The 20,612-nt window shown below is 42.7% G+C and overlaps 1 protein-coding gene across 1 annotated transcript; it reads left to right on the top strand.

Annotated features, from left to right (window-relative positions):
* Positions 1 to 243: 243 nt before the first annotated feature.
* On the top strand, positions 244 to 19,259 carry LOC115125152 (carboxypeptidase B-like). Its single transcript, XM_065019222.1, has 11 exons — positions 244 to 360; positions 3,350 to 3,424; positions 4,421 to 4,545; positions 7,540 to 7,642; positions 7,851 to 7,952; positions 9,546 to 9,650; positions 11,393 to 11,503; positions 11,995 to 12,085; positions 12,940 to 13,142; positions 18,616 to 18,700; positions 18,972 to 19,259. The coding sequence occupies exons 1-11, from the start codon at positions 259 to 261 to the stop codon at positions 19,157 to 19,159; spliced, it is 1,290 nt and encodes a 429-aa protein (XP_064875294.1). The 5' UTR covers positions 244 to 258; the 3' UTR covers positions 19,160 to 19,259.
* The last annotated feature ends 1,353 nt before the right edge of the window (positions 19,260 to 20,612 follow it).

Here is a 20,612-nt window from a genome sequence, read left to right as displayed (position 1 = left end):
GGCTGTCCATGCTCCGCACCATTCTAGAACACCCGTTACAAGGATTCCATCACAGCTTGTTAATCATTGAAGAGGTTCTCATTGAGAAGCTACTGTATCCCTGGACGAACACCTGCTGCTAACAGGTGGTCAGATAGGCTTCTAAGACAGAGAGATAACACTCGGATGAGGATGGGGATTGGTGGAGAAAGTGGGGGGCGGGTCGAGGCACAGAGGCTTGTGATTGGTGGAGAGGGAGAGGGTCAGGAGTTATAAAGGATGGGGATTGGTGAAGACAGCTTCACTGGCAACATGATGAAGATTCTTCTGCTTCTAGGATTTGTGGCAGTGGCCCTGGCTGAGGTGACGCGTTTCGATGGGTAAAATATCAAACTTTTATTTTGAAATATTTTCAAATCACAAGTTCTCAGAATACAACATAGAAAAATATACTTGGAAAATTATGAAGATAGACTCTGTACATTACAATCTATGCTACCATGTGGCTTATTGGTGATGAATGGAGACCTCGTGAAGGACCATGTGGACGACTGTATTCTGATATGTTTATTAACGTTCCTATAACATTTATTAATGTTCCTAGAGATCTATAACATGTGTTCTATAACCCAGTTAGCGCATAACGTTCTGAGAACCATGTGTTTCTTAGAGCTTGGTGAGAGCGTGGTTGTCCTATGGTTAACTTGCATACAACCTTACCACAACGTTCTGAGAGTGGTGCAGGATAGTTTTGGAACATTCTCAGCACATTTATAGAAAAAAAAACATACTTTTTTAGGGGGTATTTTATTACTTTAACAGAATGTTTCATTACAGTTAAAAAATTGCTAAAATGAACTTTAAATGGATAGTCCATCAGACTATCTACACACTTTCAGTAAAATTTCAAATAACTATCTACTAACCCTAGCTTTAAACCTAACCCTTATCCTAACCCTAAATTTAACCCTTATCCTAACCCTAAACCCTAACCTACCCTTAACCCTTAACCTTTAAACCTAACCCTTAACCCTTATCCTAACCCTAAACTTAAACCTAACCTTAACCCTTATCCTAACCCTAAACTTAAACCTAACCTTAAACTTAAACCCTTAACCCTTATCCTAACCTTAAACCTAAACTTAAACCCTAACTTAAACCTAACCTAACCCGTATCATAACCCTAAACTTAAACCTAACCTAACCCTTATCCTAACCCTAAACTTAAACCTACCCTTAACCCTTATCATAACCCTAAACTTAAACCTATCCTTAACCCTTATCCTAACCCTAAACTTAAACCTACCCTTAACCCTTATCATAACCCTAAACTTAAACCTAACCTTAACCCTTATCCTAACCCTAAACTTAAACCTAACCTTAACCCTTATCCTAACCCTAAACTTAAACCTAACCTTAACCCTTATCCTAACCCTAAACTTAAACCTAACCTTAACCCTTATCCTAACCCTAAACTTAAACCTACCCTTAACCCTTATCCTAACCCTAAACTTAAACCTAACCTTAACCCTTATCCTAACCCTAAACTTAAACCTACCCTTAACCCTTATCATAACCCTAAACTTAAACCTAACCTTAACCCTTATCCTAACCCTAAACTTAAACCTAACCTTAACCCTTATCCTAACCCTAATTGTAACCTAAGCAGTAGTTTATCAACAGATAGTTTGTTATTAGTATGACCATCTCTAGAGCATGTACACGTGAAAAAAAACAGACTATCCAAATATAAGTGTGACCTTTAATTTGAATTTTGGCAACGTTCTCCAACTGGTTTGACATTGGGAATGTTCTCAAATAGTTCAGGGAATGTTTTTCTGGTAAGAATTTCAGTACTTCAGCATAATGTTTCGTACAGGTAGTTCTATTCAATATTATCTTCTCAAATAGTTCAGAGAACATTAAGAAAATAAACACAAACAAACTTCAGTAACGTTCAGAAAACTTATCTTAAAATACTATTTAAAAATATCTACTTTCTGTTCTCAGCATCAAGAAAACTGTCTCTATTTCTCTATTTTGTTAAGTGTGTTCAGGTGTGTTGGCCACGCCCACTAATTGGCCACACCTGAGCTCTTATTTCTTTTGAAATGGGGTCTGTTTGAATAGACAAAAATGAAGAGCTTTGTATGTATAAAAAAACATGCCATACTGGCTCCTTCCTGGTGGTGCCCTGGACTCATTCCATGGATAGAGAACAGAAAAAGTTTAGTTTCAAATCTCTGATGCCGTGTCACAATAAAAAAAAATGATCTGTTTACAAGATTAATACATTTTCATGTTTCTTATCTTGGAGTTTAAAAAAGAGTTTACCCAAAATAAGATAGCAGTGTTATTCATGGTAGGTTTTATTCAAAAACCTCCAAATATCCTATACTTATATTTTTCAGAGCATTAATAAAACCCCCCATGGAAAACTTTGAAGGAACTAGAGCAAAATGTTCTCAGAACTTTCCTGGAAACTAAAAATAAATGTTCCCAGAACAGGCAAAATTTTCACTTTTACTGGTCAGAAAACATGGCTTCATTACCTCAACCAATGTGAAACAAAAACTCAAATTCCCACAACTTCCAAGAAACAAATGTGCTAGCTGGGTTTCTCTTGTCTTGGCTGTCCAGGGGGAGTCTTCTATAATAGGAGTTCTATAATTACAGTGTATATCTCTTGTCTCGGCTGTCCAGGGGGAGTCTTCTATAATAGGAGTTCTATAATTACAGTGTATATCTCTTGTCTTGGCTGTCCAGGGGGAGTCTTCTATAATAGGAGTTCTATAATAACAGTGTATATCTCTTGTCTCGGCTGTCCAGGGGGAGTCTTCTATAATAGGAGTTCTATAATTACAGTGTATATCTCTTGTCTCGGCTGTCCAGGGGGAGTCTTCTATAATAGGAGTTCTATAATTACAGTGTAAATCTCTTGTCTTGGTTGTCAAGGTGTTCTATAATAACAGTGTAAATCTCTTGTCTTGGTTGTCAAGGTGTTCTATAATAACAGTGTAAATCTCTTGTCTTGGTTGTCAAGGTGTTCTATAATAACAGTGTAAATCTCTTGTCTTGGTTGTCAAGGTGTTCTATAATAACAGTGTAAATCTCTTGTCTTGGTTGTCAAGGTGTTCTATAATAACAGTGTAAATCTCTTGTCTTGGTTGTCAAGGTGTTCTATAATAACAGTGTAAATCTCTTGTCTTGGTTGTCAAGGTGTTCTATAATAACAGTGTAAATCTCTTGTCTTGGTTGTCAAGGTGTTCTATAATTACAGTGTAAATCTCTTGTCTTGGTTGTCAAGGGGTTCTATAAATACAGTGTAAATCTCTTGTCTTGGTTGTCAAGGGGTTCAGGTAAATCTCTTGAGAAAGTGTTCCGTCTGAAGCCTGTCCTTGATGATCATGTTCTCCTTATCAAGGAGCTGGCCAACAGCATGGAGGTACATAAGAAACCCTTTCACTATTCTTAGCCGAGCCTAGCCAAGCTGTAATGGACTGGCCTGGTTACTGGCTACGATGCTGTAAAAGAAAAGAAAACATTTCATTTCAAATAATTTTGGTTCCCAGAGACTTATTTCAGGCCCCCTAGGTTCCCACACGAGAACCAGTACACTTTGCCTCTCTATGCTGCAAAGGACTTGTTTGAGGATGTACAGTAGGTGTTAAAATGTATGTCTCCCCCCCTCCGCCCGTCTGTCTGTCTGTCTGTCTGTCTGTCTGTCTGTCTGTCTGTCTGTCTGTCTGTGTCTCCCTCTGCTGTTTGTGTTCAACTGTCTGTCTGTCTGTCTGTCTGTCTGTCTGTCTGTCTGTCTGTCTGTCTGTCTGTCTGTCTGTCTGTCTGTCTGTCTGTCTGTCTGTCTGTCTGTCTCCCTCTGTCTGTCTGTGTTCAACTGTCTGTCTCCTCTGCTGTTTGTGTTGTCTGTCTGTCTGTCTGTCTGTCTGTCTGTCTGTCTGTCTGTCTGTCTGTCTGTCTGTGTCTCCTCTGCTGTTTGTGTTCAACTGTCTGTCTGTCTGTCTGTCTGTCTGTCTGTCTGTCTGTCTGTCTGTCTGTCTGTCTGTCTGTCTGTGTCTCCCTCTGCTGTTTGTGTTCAACTGTCTGTCTGTCTGTCTGTCTGTCTGTCTGTCTGTCTGTCTGTCTGTCTGTCTGTCTGTCTGTCTGTCTGTCTGTCTGTCTGCCTGTGCCTCCCTCTGCTGTTTGTGTTCAACTGTCTGTCTGTCTGTCTGTCTGTCTGTCTGTCTGTCTGTCTGTCTGTCTGTCTGTCTGTCTGTCTGTCTGTCTGTCTGTCTGTGTCTCCCTCTGCTGTTTGTGTTCAACTGTCTGTCTATCTGTCTGTCTGTCTGTCTGTCTGTCTGTCTGTCTGTCTGTCTGTCTGTCTGTCTGTCTGTCTGTCTGTCTGTCTGTCTGTCTGTCTGTCTGTCTGTGTTTCCCTCTGCAGGTGGACTTCTGGAGTCCTGCGAGTGCTGACCTGGTGACCATCGATATTGACGTGGATCTCCATGTTCCTGCTGCCCACACTGACATGGTCTACACCATTCTGCAGCAGAGTGGCATGGAGACTGGGTAATACGATATGTATCAATACTGGATGTCCGGGAAAATGTAGTAGTATCTTTATGTAGTAGTATACTTTAGTATATATATGTATAGATACTACTACATACCACTACATATAGATACTACTACATAAAGATATTACTACATATAGATACTACTACATGTAGATACTACTGCATATAGATACTACTACATATAGATACTACTACATATAGATACTACTACATGTAGATACTACTGCATACTACTACATATAGATACTACTACATATAGATACTACTACATACTACTACAAATAGATACTACTACATATAGATACTACTACATACAACTACATACTACTACATATATATACTACTACTACACACAACTACACAGTGGTGGGAAAAGTATCAAATTGTCATACTTGAGTAAAAGTATAGATACCTGAATAGAAAATGACTCAAATAAAATTGAAAGTCACCCAGTAAAATACTACTTGAGTAAAAGTCTAAAAGTATTTGGTTTAAAATATACTTAAGTATAAAAAGTACATGTAAATGTAAAAGTACAAATCATTTCATATTTCTTATATTAAGGCAATCAGCACAATTTTCTTGTTTTTTAAATTTACGGATAGCCTGGGGTACACTCCAACACTCGTCATTTACAAACGAAGCATGAGTGTTAAATGAGTCCTCCAGGACACAGGCAGTAGAGATGACCAGGAATGTTCTCTTGATAAGTGTGTGAATCAGACCATTTTTCTGTTCTGCTAATCATTCAAAATGTAACAAGTACTTCTGGGTGTCTGGGAAAATGTTTGGAGTAAAAAGTACCTAGTTTTCTTTAGGAATGTAGTGAAGTAAAATCAAAAGTAGTCAAAAATATAAATAGGAAATACCCACAAAAATGACTTTTATTGTATTTTACTTTTAAAAGTATTTTTACTTGCTTCTACATATAGATACTACTACATATAGATACTACTACATACCTCTACACCGGTGTTTTGCGTGTACTATTTAATGAAGCAGCCAGTTAAGGACTTGTGAAGCCTCTGTTTCTCAAACTAGACACTCTAATGTACTTGTCCTCTTGCTCAGTTGTGCACTGGGGCCTCCCGCTCCTCTCTCTATTCTGGTTAGAGACAGTTTGCGTTGTTCTGTGAAGGGAGTAGTACACAGTGTTCTTCGGTTTCTTGGCAATTTCTCGCATGGAATAACCTTAATTTCTCAGAACAAGAATAGACTGACGAGATTCAGAAGAAAGTACTTTGTTTCTGGCCATTTTGAGCCAATTATCGAACCCACAAATGCTGATATTCCAGATACTCAACTAGTCTAAAGAAGGCCAGTTTTATTGCTTCTTTAATCAGTTTTCAGCTTTCAGCTCTACTAACATAATTGGATACTATACTACTGTTATTACTGTTATATAGATATTACTGGATACTATATTACTGTTATTACTGTTATATAGATATTACTGGATACTATATTACTGTTATTACTGTTATATAGATATTACTGGATACTATACTACTGTTATTACTGTTATATAGATATTACTGGATACTATATTACTGTTATTACTGTTATATAGATATTACTGGATACTATACTACTGTTATTACTGTTATATAGATATTACTGGATACTATATTACTGTTATTACTGTTATATAGATATTACTGGATACTATACTACTGTTATTACTGTTATATAGATATTACTGGATACTATAGTACTTCATACTAATATAAATAGTATTTCTGCTCAGTGATGTATCAATGGATATAGGTAAAACGTTGGGTGAAAAAAATCTGAAAATTGATGAGTTTTTCAATCAGTTTTCCACTTCGATTCAACGTCATCACATTGAATGTTTTGGTTGAAATGACGTGGAAACAACGCTGACTCAACCGTTTTTTTGCCCAGTGGGAAGTATGTGGGTTACAGAGTGAAGCAAAAACGTAAAGAGACTATTGACTGAAAGTAATCTGACCTTGGCAAGGTCCATTGAAGGCAGTGTGTCCATGGAACCAGCTGCTAAAGAGACTCAGCCGTTAAGTTCATCAGGAGTTGCAACTGAACATCAGTGAAATTAAGAGACATGCTTCCGCTGTGGTAGAAAGAGCCATCAGTCGTGGTGCAAGGACATGGACTGTGGAATTTAAAAAGGCATTGAACTGCAGAAAGAAAAAGAGAACATTTAAAAGACTGAAAACAAGAAAGAGACTTTCCAATGAAAGAAAAATAATACAACTTGACAGTATAATATTATACGTTAATTACTATCTAGTATGTACACTGAGTGTACAAAACATTAAAATTAAGAACACCTGCTATTTCCAGGACAGACTGACCAGGTGAATCCAGGTGAAAACTATGATCCTTTATTGGCCTGTTATATCCACTTCAATCAGTGTAGATGAAGGAGACGAGATGGGTTAAAGAAGGATTTTTAAGCCTTGAGACAATTGAGACGTGTATGTGTGCCATTCAGAAGGTGAATGGGCAAGACAAAATATTTTTAAGTGCCTTTGAACGGGGGTATGGTAGTAGATGCCAGGTGCACCGGTTTGTGTCAAGAACTGCAACACGGCTGGGTTTTTCACTCTCAACAGTTTCCCGTGTGTATCAAGAACGGTCCACCACCCAAAGGACATCCAGACAACTTGTCACAACTGTGGGAAGCATTGGAGTCAACATGAGCCAGCATCCTGTGGAAGGCTTTCGACAGCTTGTAGAGTCAACATGGGCCAGCATCCCTGTGGAAGGCTTTCGACAGCTTGTAGAGTCAACATGGGCCAGCATCCCTGTGGAAGGCTTTCGACAGCTTGTAGAGTCAACATGGGCCATTATCCCTGTGGAAGTTTTCGACACCTTGTAGAGTCCATGGCTCGACAAATTGAGACTGTTCTGAGGGCAAAAGGGGTGCAAACTAGATATTAGAAGGGTGTTCCTGATGTTTGTTATACTCAGCGTACGTTGATGGGGGAATTGTCTCTGTTCTCAGGGTCCTGATTGAGGACCTGCAGGCTCAGATGGAAGAGCAGCTGGACAACAGAACCCCAGACCCCAGAGTACACAGCTACACCAAATACAACAGTTGGGACAAAGTAAGATTCTCTCTATCCTTCTGTCTCTCTCTCTACCCCTGTCTCTCGCTCTCTCGCTCTCTCTCTGTCAATATATCCTAGTACAACAGTTGGAACAAAGTAAGATACTATCTCTCTCACTACCACTGTCTCTCTCTTTCTCCTCACTTTCTCTCTCATCCCGCTCTCTCCCTTTCTCTTTCATCCCTCGATCTACGCGTGTCTCCAGATCCAGGCATGGATCTCCTCCATCTCCTCCTCTAACCCCGACCTGATCAGCCGTCAGGTGATCGGAAACACCTACGAGGGACGTCCCATGAACATCCTCAAGGTATTACTCACTCTATTGTCAACATTTATTGATACTGTTGTTGAATAGTCTGGTCAGTGGTCTATGAAATAGTCTGGCCAGTGGTCTATGAAATAGAGTGGTCAGTGGTCTATGAAATAGTCTGGTCAGTGGTCTATGAAATAGTCTGGTCAGTGGTCTATGAAATAGAGTGGTCAGTGGTCTATGAAATAGTCTGGTCAGTGGTCTATGAAATAGTGGTCTATGAAATAGTCAGTGGTCTATGAAATAGTCTGGTCAGTGGTCTATGAAATAGTCTGGTCAGTGGTCTATGAAATAGTCTGGTCAGTGGTCTATGAAATAGTCTGGTCAGTGGTCTATGAAATAGTCTGGTCAGTGGTCTATGAAATAGTCTGGTCAGTGGTCTATGAAATAGTCTGGTGGTCAGTGGTCTATGAAATAGTGGTCTAAAATAGTCTGGTCAGTGGTCTATGAAATAGTCTGGACAGTGGTCTATGAAATAGTCTGGTCAGTGGTCTATGAAATAGTCTGGTCAGTGGTCTATGAAATAGTCTGGTCAGTGGTCTATGAAATAGTCTGGTCAGTGGTCTATGAAATAGTCTGGTCAGTGGTCTATGAAATAGTCTGGTCAGTGGTCTATGAAATAGTCTGGGTCTATGAAATCTGGTCAGTGGTCTATGAAATAGTCTGGTCAGTGGTCTATGAAATAGTCTGGTCAGTGGTCTATGAAATAGTCTGGGTAGTGGTCTATGAAATAGTCAGGCCAGTGGTCTATGAAATAGTCTGGTCAGTGGTCTATGAAATAGTCTGGCCAGTGGTCTATGAAATAGTCTGGTCAGTGGTCTATGAAATAGTCTGGTCAGTGGTCTATGAAATAGTCTGGTCAGTGGTCTATGAAATGAAATAGTCTGGCAGTGGTCTATGAAATAGTGGTCTATGAAATAGTCAGGCCAGTGGTCTATGAAATAGTCTGGTCAGTGGTCTATGAAATAGTCTGGCCAGTGGTCTATGAAATAGTCTGGACAGTGGTCTATGAAATAGTCTGGTCAGTGGTCTATGAAATAGTCTGGTCAGTGGTCTATGAAATAGTCTGGTCAGTGGTCTATTAAATAGTCTGGTCAGTGGTCTATGAAATAGTCTGGTCAGTGGTCTATTAAATAGTCAGGCCAGTGGTCTATGAAATAGTCTGGTCAGTGGTCTATGAAATAGTCTGGTCAGTGGTCTATGAAATAGTCTGGTCAGTGGTCTATGAAATAGTCTGGACAGTGGTCTATGAAATAGTCTGGTCAGTGGTCTATGAAATAGTCTGGTCAGTGGTCTATGAAATAGTCTGGTCAGTAGTCTATGAAATAGTCTGGTCAGTGGTCTATGAAATAGTCTGGACAGTGGTCTATGAAATAGTCTGGTCAGTGGTCTATGAAATAGTCTGGGTAGTGGTCTATGAAATGTTCTGGTCTATGAAATGTTCTAGCCTACTCTGGTTCACATTTTGGATCATTCAGTAGCAGCTCTTATCCAGTGTAAACCTCTATTGAACAACATGTAGCCTACGTCAATCTCAACAACACAAACCTGTTGAACTAAAGGTTACACGAGTAAAACGTATCTCTACAGATCGGTAAGAAGTCCAGCTCCACCAAGCCCTCTATCTTCATGGACTGTGGTATTCACGCCAGGGAGTGGATTTCCACCGCTTTCTGCCAGTGGTTCGTCAAAGAGGTGAGGCTCAGAGTGACATAGTATAACTCATTTAATAGGATATCAATGGACGCACAATGACACTTCTGTAATTCTATATCATCTATATGCCCAGCTATGACATTTGGTTCCTTGGAAGTTGTGAGAATGTATGTTTTCGGTTTCACAACAGGTTGTTGGAAAGAAGCTATATGTTTCCTTAACATTTTTTAAAACGTTTTGTGAACAGAAGTGAAAAATGTTGCTTGTTCTGAGACTGTTTATTTTTAGGTTGCAGGGAGGTGGTTATGAGAACGTTTTACTCGTTCCTTGACCGTTTTCCCGGGAGTTTTTATTAATGCTCTGCGAACAGACATTATTGGTTATTTGATAGTTTTTGAATAACTTCCTTAACTTTCACTGAATGTTAGCTTAGTTGTGCTATCCTTAACTCCAAGCTCAGATAGGAAATTCATTTCCTTCGGCATTAATCATGCAAACACATGTATTTTATTATTGTGACACGGTATCAGTGAGATTTAACCTTATGTTTTCTATCCGTGGGATGAGTCCAGTGCACCACCAGGAAGGAGCCAGTATGGAATGTTTTTTTATACATACAAAGCTTTTCATTTTAGTCAAACAGACTTTATGTCAAAGGAAACGAGCACTATGAACATAAGGTGAGGCCAATTAATGGGCATGGTCAACACTAGTGGGCGTGAACACACTTAACAAGATGAAGGCTAAAGAGAGGTTTGTTGACGCTGAGAACGGAATGTATAGGTTTTTAAATAACATTCTTAGAATGTTCTCCGAACGTTACTAAAGTTCACTTGTGTTTTTTTTTTTTAATGGAACGTTTTCTTAACGTTCTCGGAACAATTTGAGTACATGACTTTAAATCGAACCATGAGGAAGCCTGTGGGAAACTGTGCTGGAGTACTGAAATTCCCACAGAAGAACATTAACGTCCTCTGAACTATTTGAGAATAAATCCCTATGTCAAACCAGTTTGACAACGTTCCTACAACATTACCAAAATGAAGTATAACCATGTTTGAACTTTTAGGAAAAGTTATGTTAAAGTAATGAAATACCAAGAAAATTAGATTTTTTTGCCAAGTTCCTTGAACGTGCTGAGAATGTTCCAAAGCTTAGCAACTATCCTGCACCGTTCCCAGAACGTTGTGGGAAGGTTGTATGCAAAATAACCATAGGACAACCGCACTCTCACCATGCTCTAAGAAAAATATGATTCTCAGAACGTTATGTGCTAGCTGGGTATATTGTCCTCTTCCTCCATCGAAACAGTTCAGAACTCCAGGCTCTGATCAGGCCCTACACCCAAACAAGGGCACTGCGTTCATCCACCTCTGGCCTGCTCGCCTCCCTACCACTGAGGAAGTACAGTTCCCGCTCAGCCCAGTCAAAACTGTTCGCTGCTCTGGCCCCCCAATGGTGGAACAAACTCCCTCACGACGCCAGGACAGCGGAGTCAATCACCACCTTCCGGAGACACCTGAAACCCCACCTCTTTAAGGAATACCTAGGATAGGATAAAGTAATCCTTTTCACCCCCCCCCCCTTAAAAGATTTAGATGCACTATTGTAAAGTGGCTGTTCCACTGGATGTCATAAGGTGAATGCACCAATTTGTAAGTCGCTCTGGATAAGAGCGTCTGCTAAATGACTTAAATGTAAATGTAAATGTAACTAAAATTCATAACCCTCTCACTCTCGTCTTCCTCTCTCCCTCTCCTTCTCTTCCTCCTTCTTCCCAGGCTCTGTCCACCTACGGTAGTGACTCTGAGATGACCGGCCTGCTAAACCAGATGGATGTCTATGTTCTGCCCGTCTTCAACATCGACGGATACGACTTCACCCACAATAGCGTACGTTTTCCTTTAGCTGTTAGCCATTAACTTCTAGCCTGTTAGCCACTAGCCATTAGCCAGTTAGCCGTTAGCTGTTAACCAGTTAGCAGTTAGCCGTTCACTGTTAGCCAGTTAGCTGTTAGCCAGTTAGCTGCTAGCCATTAGCTAGTTAGCCGTTAGCTGTTAGCCAGTTAGCAGTTAGCCATTAGCTGTTAGCCAAAAGTACACTAATTGCTGTTATACTGCATTACCTGATTATTGACACTGCCTGATTTCTGATGGCAAAAATGTGGTGTTTAACTACTCCTTATACAGTATGTGATCAAATAAAATGAAATAATATTAGTCACATGCCTCGAATACAACAGGTGTAGACCTTACAGTGAAACTCTTACTTACGAGCCCCTAACCGACAGCTCAGTTTTAAAAAAATCACGTAATGCAGTATCACAGCAATTAGTGTACTTATGGATGTATGTTGTGGCTCGGTGTGTGTTTTGGACCTGTAGAACAGGATGTGGAGAAAGACTCGCTCCAGGATGTCTAGTTCCAGCTGCATCGGTGCTGATCCCAACAGAAACTGGAACGCTGGATGGTGCAGTGAGTACAGTCATATAAACTGTAACATGGAGGTGCATTTCTATAGAGATACAGTATAGAGTGTATTTCTACTATATAGAAGTGTATTACTATAGAGATACAGTATAGAGTGTATTTCTACTATATAGAAGTGTTTTACTATAGAGATACAGTATAGAGTGTATTTCTACTATATAGAAGTGTATTACTATAGAGATATAGTATAGAGTGTATTTCTATAGAGATACAGTATGGAGATGTATTTCTATAGAGATACAGTATAGAGTGTATTTCTATAGAGATACAATACTCCTCCCTCCTCTCACCATCTCCTCTCTCCTTTCACCCTCTCCTCTCTCCCCTCACCCTCTCCTCTCTCCTTTCACCCTCTCCTCTCTCCTTTCAACCTCTCCTCTCTCCTTTCACCCTCTCACCCTCCTCTCACCCTCTCCTCCCTCCTCTCACCCTCTCCTCCCTCCTCTCACCCTCTCCTCTCTCCTTTCATCCTCTCTTCTCTCCTTTCACCCTCTCCTCTCTCCTTTCACCCTAACCTCTGTCCCCTCTCCTCTCTCATTTCACCCTCTCCTCCCTCCTCTCACACTCTCCTCTCTCCTTTCACCCTCTCCTCTCTCCTCTCACCCTCTCCTCTCCCCCCTTCACCCTCTCCTCTCTCTCCTTCACCCTCTCCCCCTCTCCTTTCACCCTCTCCTCTCTCCTTTCACCCTAACCTCTGTCCCCTCTCCTCTCTCCTCTCACCCTCTCTTCACCCTCTCCTCCCTCCTCTCACCCTCTCCTCTATCCTTTTACCCTAACCTCTGTCCCCTCTCCTCTCTTCTCTCACCCTAACCCATCCCTCTCTCCTTTCACCCTCTCAGCCACTGGGGCCTCCTCCAACCCATGCAGCGACACATTCTGTGGCTCCTCACCCGAATCTGAGATCGAGGTGAAGAACGTTGCTGACTTCATCCGTAGGAACAAGTCGTCCATCAAGGCCTACCTCACCATCCACTCCTACTCTCAGCTGCTGCTCTTCCCCTACTCCTACACCTTTGAGCTGGCGGAGCATCACAGCGAGCTGGTCAGTACCTACCCCCAACCCTGACCCTAACCCATAACCCATAACCCATAACCCCTAACCCATAACCCCTAACCCTGACCCTAACCCATAACCCATAATCCATAACCCCTAACCCATAACCCCTAACCCATAACCCATAACCCATAACCCTAACCCATAACCACTAACACTGACCCTACCCGCTAACCCTGACCCTAACCATTAACCCATAACCCCATAACCCATAACCCTAACCCATAACCACTAACACTGACCCTACCATAAACCCTGACCATAACCCATAACCACTAACACTGACCCTACCCCCTAACCCATAACCACTAACAGTGACCCTAACCCATAACCACTAACACTGACCCTAACCCATAACCACTAACACTGACCCTACCCCCTAACCCTGACCCTAACCCATAACCCATAACCCATAACCCATAACCTCTAACCCCTAACCCCTAACCCTAACCCATAACCACTAACACTGACCCTACCTGCTAACCCATAACCCCTAACCCTTACACCGTTGAGCACCTTTGAGTACCTACCCTAACCCATAACACCTGACCCGACCCATATTCCCTGACCCAACCCATAACACCTGACCCAACCCATATTCCCTGACCCAACCCATATTCCCTGACCCAACCCATATTCCCTGACCCAATACATAACATCCAGACAGATATCTAATACCCTCCTATAACCACCCCATCCAGACAGATATCTAATACCCTCCTATAACCACCCCATCCAGACAGATATCTAATACCCCTCCTATAACCACCCCATCCAGACATCTAATACCCCTCCTATAACCACCCCATCCAGACAGATATCTAATACCCTCCTATAACCACCCCATCCAGACAGATATCTAATACCCCTCCTATAACCACCCCATCCAGACAGATATCTAATACCCCTCCTATAACCACCCCATCCAGACAGATATCTAATACCCCTCCTATAACCACCCCATCCAGACAGATATCTAATACCCCTCCTATAACCACCCCATCCAGATATCTAATACCCCTTCTATAACCACCCCATCCAGATATCTAATACCCCTCCTATAACCACCCCATCCAGACATCTAATACCCTCCTATAACAACCCCATCCAGATATCTAATACCCTTCTATAACCACCCCATCCAGACAGATATCTAATACCCTCCTATAACCACCCCATCCAGACATCTAATACCCTCCTATAACCACCCCATCCAGACAGATATCTAATACCCTCCTATAACCACCCCATCCAGACAGATATCTAATACCCCTCCTATAACCACCCCATCCAGACATCTAATACCCCTCCTATAACCACCCCATCCAGACAGATATCTAATACCCCTCCTATAACCACCCCATCCAGACAGATATCTAATACCCTCCTATAACCACCCCATCCAGACAGATATCTAATACCCTCCTATAACCACCCCATCCAGACAGATATCTAATACCCTCCTATAACCACCCCATCCAGACAGATATCTAATACCCTCCTATAACCACCCCATCCAGACAGATATCTAATACCCTCCTATATCCACCCCATCCAGACATCTAATACCCCTGCTATAACCACCCCATCCAGACATCTAATACCCTCCTATAACCACCCCATCCAGACAGATATCTAATACCCTCCTATAACCACCCCATTCAGACAGATATCTAATACCCTCCTATAACCACCCCATCCAGACAGATATCTAATACCCCTCCTATAACCACCCCATCCCGACATCTAATACCCCTCTCATAACCACCCCATCCAGACATCTAATACCCCTCCTATAACCACCCCATCCAGACAGATATCTAATACCCTCCTATAACCACCCCATCCAGACAGATATCTAATACCCCTCCTATAACCACCCCATCCAGACATCTAATACCCCTCTCATAACCACCCCATCCAGACATCTAATACCCCTCCTATAACCACCCCATCCAGATATCTAATACCCTCCTATAACCACCCCATCCAGACAGATATCTAATGCCCCACATATAACCACCCCATCCAGACATCTAATACCCCTCCTATAACCACCCCATCCAGACAGATATCTAATACCCCTCATATAACCACCCCATCCAGACATCTAATACCCCTCCTATAACCACCCCATCCAGACAGATATCTAATACCCCTCCTATAACCACCCCATCCAGACAGATATCTAATACCCTCCTATAACCACCCCATCCAGACAGATATCTAATACCCCTCCTATAACCACCCCATCCAGACATCTAATACCCCTCTCATAACCACCCCATCCAGACATCTAATACCCCTCCTATAACCACCCCATCCAGATATCTAATACCCTCCTATAACCACCCCATCCAGACAGATATCTAATACCCCTCATATAACCACCCCATCCAGACATCTAATACCCCTCCTATAACCACCCCATCCAGACAGATATCTAATACCCTCCTATAACCACCCCATCCAGACAGATATCTAATACCCCTCCTATAACCACCCCATCCAGACATCTAATACCCCTCTCATAACCACCCCATCCAGACATCTAATACCCCTCCTATAACCACCCCATCCAGATATCTAATACCCTCCTATAACCACCCCATCCAGACAGATATCTAATACCCTCATATAACCACCCCATCCAGACATCTAATTCCCCTCCTATAACCACCCCATCCAGACAGATATCTAATACCCCTCCTATAACCACCCCATCCAGACAGATATCTAATACCCTCCTATAACCACCCCATCCAGACAGATATCTAATACCCCTCCTATAACCACCCCATCCAGACATCTAATACCCCTCCTATAACCACCCCATCCAGACAGATATCTAATACCCTCCTATAACCACCCCATCCAGATATCTAATGCCCTCCTATAACCACCCCATCCAGACAGATATCTAATACCCCTCCTATAACCACCCCATCCAGACAGATATCTAATACCCTCCTATAACCACCCCATCCAGATATCTAATGCCCTCCTATAACCACCCCATCCAGACAGATATCTAATACCCCTCCTATAACCACCCCATCCAGACAGATATCTAATACCCCTCCTATAACCACCCCATCCAGATATCTAATACCCTCCTATAACCACCCCATCCAGACAGATATCTAATACCCCTCCTATAACCACCCCATCCAGACAGATATCTAATACCCCTCCTATAACCACCCCATCCAGACAGATTTCTAATATCCTCCTATAACCACCCCATCCAGATATCTAATACCCCTCCTATAACCACCCCATCCAGATATCTAATACCCCTCCTATAACCACCCCATCCAGATATCTAATACCCTCCTATAACCACCCCATCCAGACAGATATCTAATACCCCTCCTATAACCACCCCATCCAGACAGATATCTAATACCCCTCCTATAACCACCCCATCCAGACAGATATCTAATACCCTCCTATAACCACCCCATCCAGATATCTAATACCCCTCCTATAACCACCCCATCCAGATATCTAATACCCCTCCTATAACCACCCCATCCAGACAGATATCTAATACCCTCCTATAACCACCCCATCCAGACAGATATCTAATACCCCTCATATAACCACCCCATCCAGACAGATATCTAATACCCTCCTCCTATAACCACCCCATCCAGACAGATATCTAATACCCCTCCTATAACCACCCCATCCAGACAGATATCTAATACCCCTCCTATAACCACCCCATCCAGACAGATATCTAATACCCCTCCTATAACCACCCCATCCAGATATCTAATACCCTCCTATAACCACCCCATCCAGATATCTAATACCCTCCTATAACCACCCCATCCAGACAGATATCTAATACCCCTCCTATAACCACCCCATCCAGACAGATATCTAATACCCCTCCTATAACCACCCCATCCAGACATCTAATACCCCTCTCATAACCACCCCATCCAGACATCTAATACCCCTCCTATAACCACCCCATCCAGACAGATATCTAATACCCCTCCTATAACCACCCCATCCAGACAGATATCTAATACCCCTCCTATAACCACCCCATCCAGACAGATATCTAATACCCCTCCTATAACCACCCCATCCAGACAGATATTTAATACCCTCCTATAACCACCCCATCCAGACAGATATCTAATACCCTCCTATAACCACCCCATCCAGACAGATATCTAATACCCCTCCTATAACCACCCCATCCAGACATCTAATACCCTCCTATAACCACCCCATCCAGACAGATATCTAATACCCCTCCTATAACCACCCCATCCAGACAGATATCTAATACCCCTCCTATAACCACCCCATCCAGATATCTAATACCCTCATATAACCACCCCATCCAGACAGATATCTAATACCCCTCCTATAACCACCCCATCCAGACATCTAATACCCCTCCTATAACCACCCCATCCAGACAGATATCTAATACCCCTCCTATAACCACCCCATCCAGACAGATATCTAATACCCCTCCTATAACCACCCCATCCAGATATCTAATACCCCTCCTATAACCACCCCATCCAGACAGATATCTAATACTCGTCTCCCTTCACCACTCTAATATCAGGACATTTTTTGTATATTTTCTCAGTCCCTCCTTCAGATCTATCATCGCTGCTCATCTTAACAAAGGCCCTCTTCTGTTGTGTTGCTCTCACAGTGGTTTATAGAGATCTTTGTCACAGTCCTTCCCCAACTCTCACACTCCTGCTGTTAATACCTGGTGTATTTCTCTGACTCAGCGTCACACCGCCCTCTCCTCTCACCATCCTCTCACCGTCCTCTTCTCTCACTCTCCTCTCCTCTCACCCTCCTCTCCTCTCACCCTCCTCTCCTCTCACCCTCCTCTCACCCTCCTCTCCTCTCACCCTCCTCTCCTCTCACCCTTCTCTCCTCTCACCCTTCTCTCCTCTCACCCTTCTCTCCTCTCACCCTACTCTCCTCTCACCCTCCTCTCCTCTCACCCTTCTCTCCTCTCACCCTTCTCTCCTCTCACACTCCTCTCCTCTTCCTCTCCTCTCACCCTCCTCTCCTCTCACCCTCCTCTCACAATCATCTCCTCTCACAATCATCTCCTCTCACCCTCCTCTCCTCTCACCCTCCTCTCACCCTCCCCTCCTCTCCACTCACCCTCCTCTCCTCTCACCCTCCTCTCCTCTCACCCTCCTCTCCTCTCACCCTCCTCTCCTCTCTAACCCAGCCACTCATAGTACTAAGGGTCTTCCAGTTCTTCCATTGTCTAAAGATGGAACACGTTTGACCCCTGTATTGTACCGTTGTGGGTTACATCAAATACCTTGCCAATTTCTAACGCTTTAAATCTAAGGCAGTGATCCCTGTCCACCAATCTCTTCGTCTCTCTCTCTCTCTCTCTCTCTCTCTCTCTCTCTCTCTCTCTCTCTCTCTCTCTCTCTCTCTCCTGCTGTAGATGACTGTTGCTGAGGGAGCTTCCAAGGCTCTCCGTAGTCTGCATGGAACCCAGTACACCAGCGGCCCAGGAGCTGCTACCATTTGTGAGTATACAGACCATGGCTACACCAGGCCTGTGGCCTTATGCTTTATATAGCATGTTATTGAGAGCTGTGGAAGCTACAGTACAGCTCTACATTTGATTATCCAGGATATGAACCCACAGTGAATGAGTGATTAGGCCTCCTGTCATACTCTGATTTGAAGTATATTTAGCTGTGTAGTGTGTAGTGTGTAGTGTGCTGTCCTAGCTATAGCGCAATCCTCCAGGATATCACCCATAATATTTTTCTCCCGATATCTCCTCCTCTCCAGACCCTGCTGCCGGTGGCTCTGACGACTGGGCCTACGACCTGGGGGTGAAGTACTCCTACACTTTTGAGCTACGTGACACCGGGCGTTACGGCTTCCTGTTGCCCGAATCTCAGATCAAGCCCACCTGTGAGGAGACCATGCTGGCCGTCAAGTACATCACCAGCCACGTGCAGAAGAACCTGTACTAGAGGGAACCAAGCAGAACCCCTCCACTGCCCAGCAGGGCCACCAGTTATGTTTTCTCCTTGACAACAAACAATAAAACCAGAAATATGTTTAATCTCACAACTCCTCTCTGATTATAATGCTTTCTTTTGTCAATTAGTTATGGTCCAGACAGAGTGAACTACTGGACTGAGTATGGAAGCAGCTAGTATCTTCTGCTCTACTTAATAATCTATATCTATTCTAAAAATGACACTCAAATGATCCATAATCATATTGAAAGGAATATCTTTTGGGATAAGCACTCATCTCAAAGTAGCATTTTCTGTCTATTTGCACTGTCTCTTGATTCAAATGAGAATGGTGAGAGAAACAGAGGGAGAGAGAGAAAGAGAGAGTCAGTGAGAGAGGGAATGAGAAATAGAGAGAGAAAGAGAGAGTCAGTGAGAGAGGGAATGAGAAATAGAGAGAAAGAGAGAGTCAGTGAGAGAGGGAATGAGAAATAGAGAGAGAAAGAGAGTCAGTGAGAGAGGGAATGAGAAATAGAGAGAGAAAGAGAGTCAGTGAGAGAGGGAATGAGAAATAGAGAGAGAAAGAGAGTCAGTGAGAGAGGGAATGAGAAATAGAGAGAGAAAGAGAGAGTCAGTGAGAGAGGGAATGAGAAATAGAGCGAGAAAGAGAGAGTCAGTGAGAGAGGGAATGAGAAATAGAGAGAAAGAGAGTCAGTGAGAGAGGGAATGAATGAGAAATCAGTGAGAGAATGAAAAATAGAGAGAGAGTCAGTGAGAGAGGGAATGAGAAATAGAGAGAGAAAGAGAGAGTCAGTGAGAGAGGGAATGAGAAATAGAGAGAAAGAGAGAGTCAGTGAGAGAGGGAATGAGAAATAGAGAGAAAGAGAGAGTCAGTGAGAGAGGGAATGAGAAAGAGAGAGAAAGAGAGGTCTGAGGATTCATTGTGGGTTTATTCCCAGATTCTCAGGGGCCCCCTATAGGGTCCTGGCTTTCAGCCAATGAGGAGGGGGCATCTATCAGCCCCTAAGGATTTGGGTTCGGCAGCAGTAACACAGGACGTGACAGCCATAGAGTAAAGTACTATCTCCATGACAACACCTCATGTCTGACTGTAGAAAATAACTGGGCCACAGATCTACTGTCTATCTATTGCATGAGAACCAATCACAGATCTACTGTCTGTCTATTGCATGGGAACCAATCACAGATCTACTGTCTGTCTATTGCATGGGAACCAATCACAGATCTAATGTCTGTCTATCTATTGCATGAGAACCAATCACAGATCTACTGTCTGTTTTTTTGCATGGGAACCAATCACAGATCTACTGTCTATCTATTGCATGGGAACCAATCACAGATCTACTGTCTATCTATTGCATGAGAACCAATCACAGATCTACTGTCTATCTATTGCATGAGAACCAATCACAGATCTACTGTCTGTCTATTGCATGAGAACCAA

Source organism: Oncorhynchus nerka, linkage group LG6 (assembly GCF_034236695.1).
Source record: "Oncorhynchus nerka isolate Pitt River linkage group LG6, Oner_Uvic_2.0, whole genome shotgun sequence".
In the NCBI taxonomy this organism is placed as follows: domain Eukaryota; kingdom Metazoa; phylum Chordata; class Actinopteri; order Salmoniformes; family Salmonidae; genus Oncorhynchus; species Oncorhynchus nerka.
Note: the sequence above shows the minus strand (reverse complement) of the source record. Positions and strands in the feature narration are given on the sequence as shown.

Bases quoted from the DNA above. Each gene is read 5' to 3' on its own strand.
- LOC115125152 (XM_065019222.1), top strand. From the start codon at position 259: ATGGGGATTGGTGAAGACAGCTTCACTGGCAACATGATGAAGATTCTT. The intron at 3,425-4,420 runs GTACATAAGAAA...TTCCCTCTGCAG, and splicing joins AGCTGGCCAACAGCATGGAG to GTGGACTTCTGGAGTCCTGC. The intron at 12,086-12,939 runs GTGAGTACAGTC...TCACCCTCTCAG, and splicing joins CTGGAACGCTGGATGGTGCA to CCACTGGGGCCTCCTCCAAC.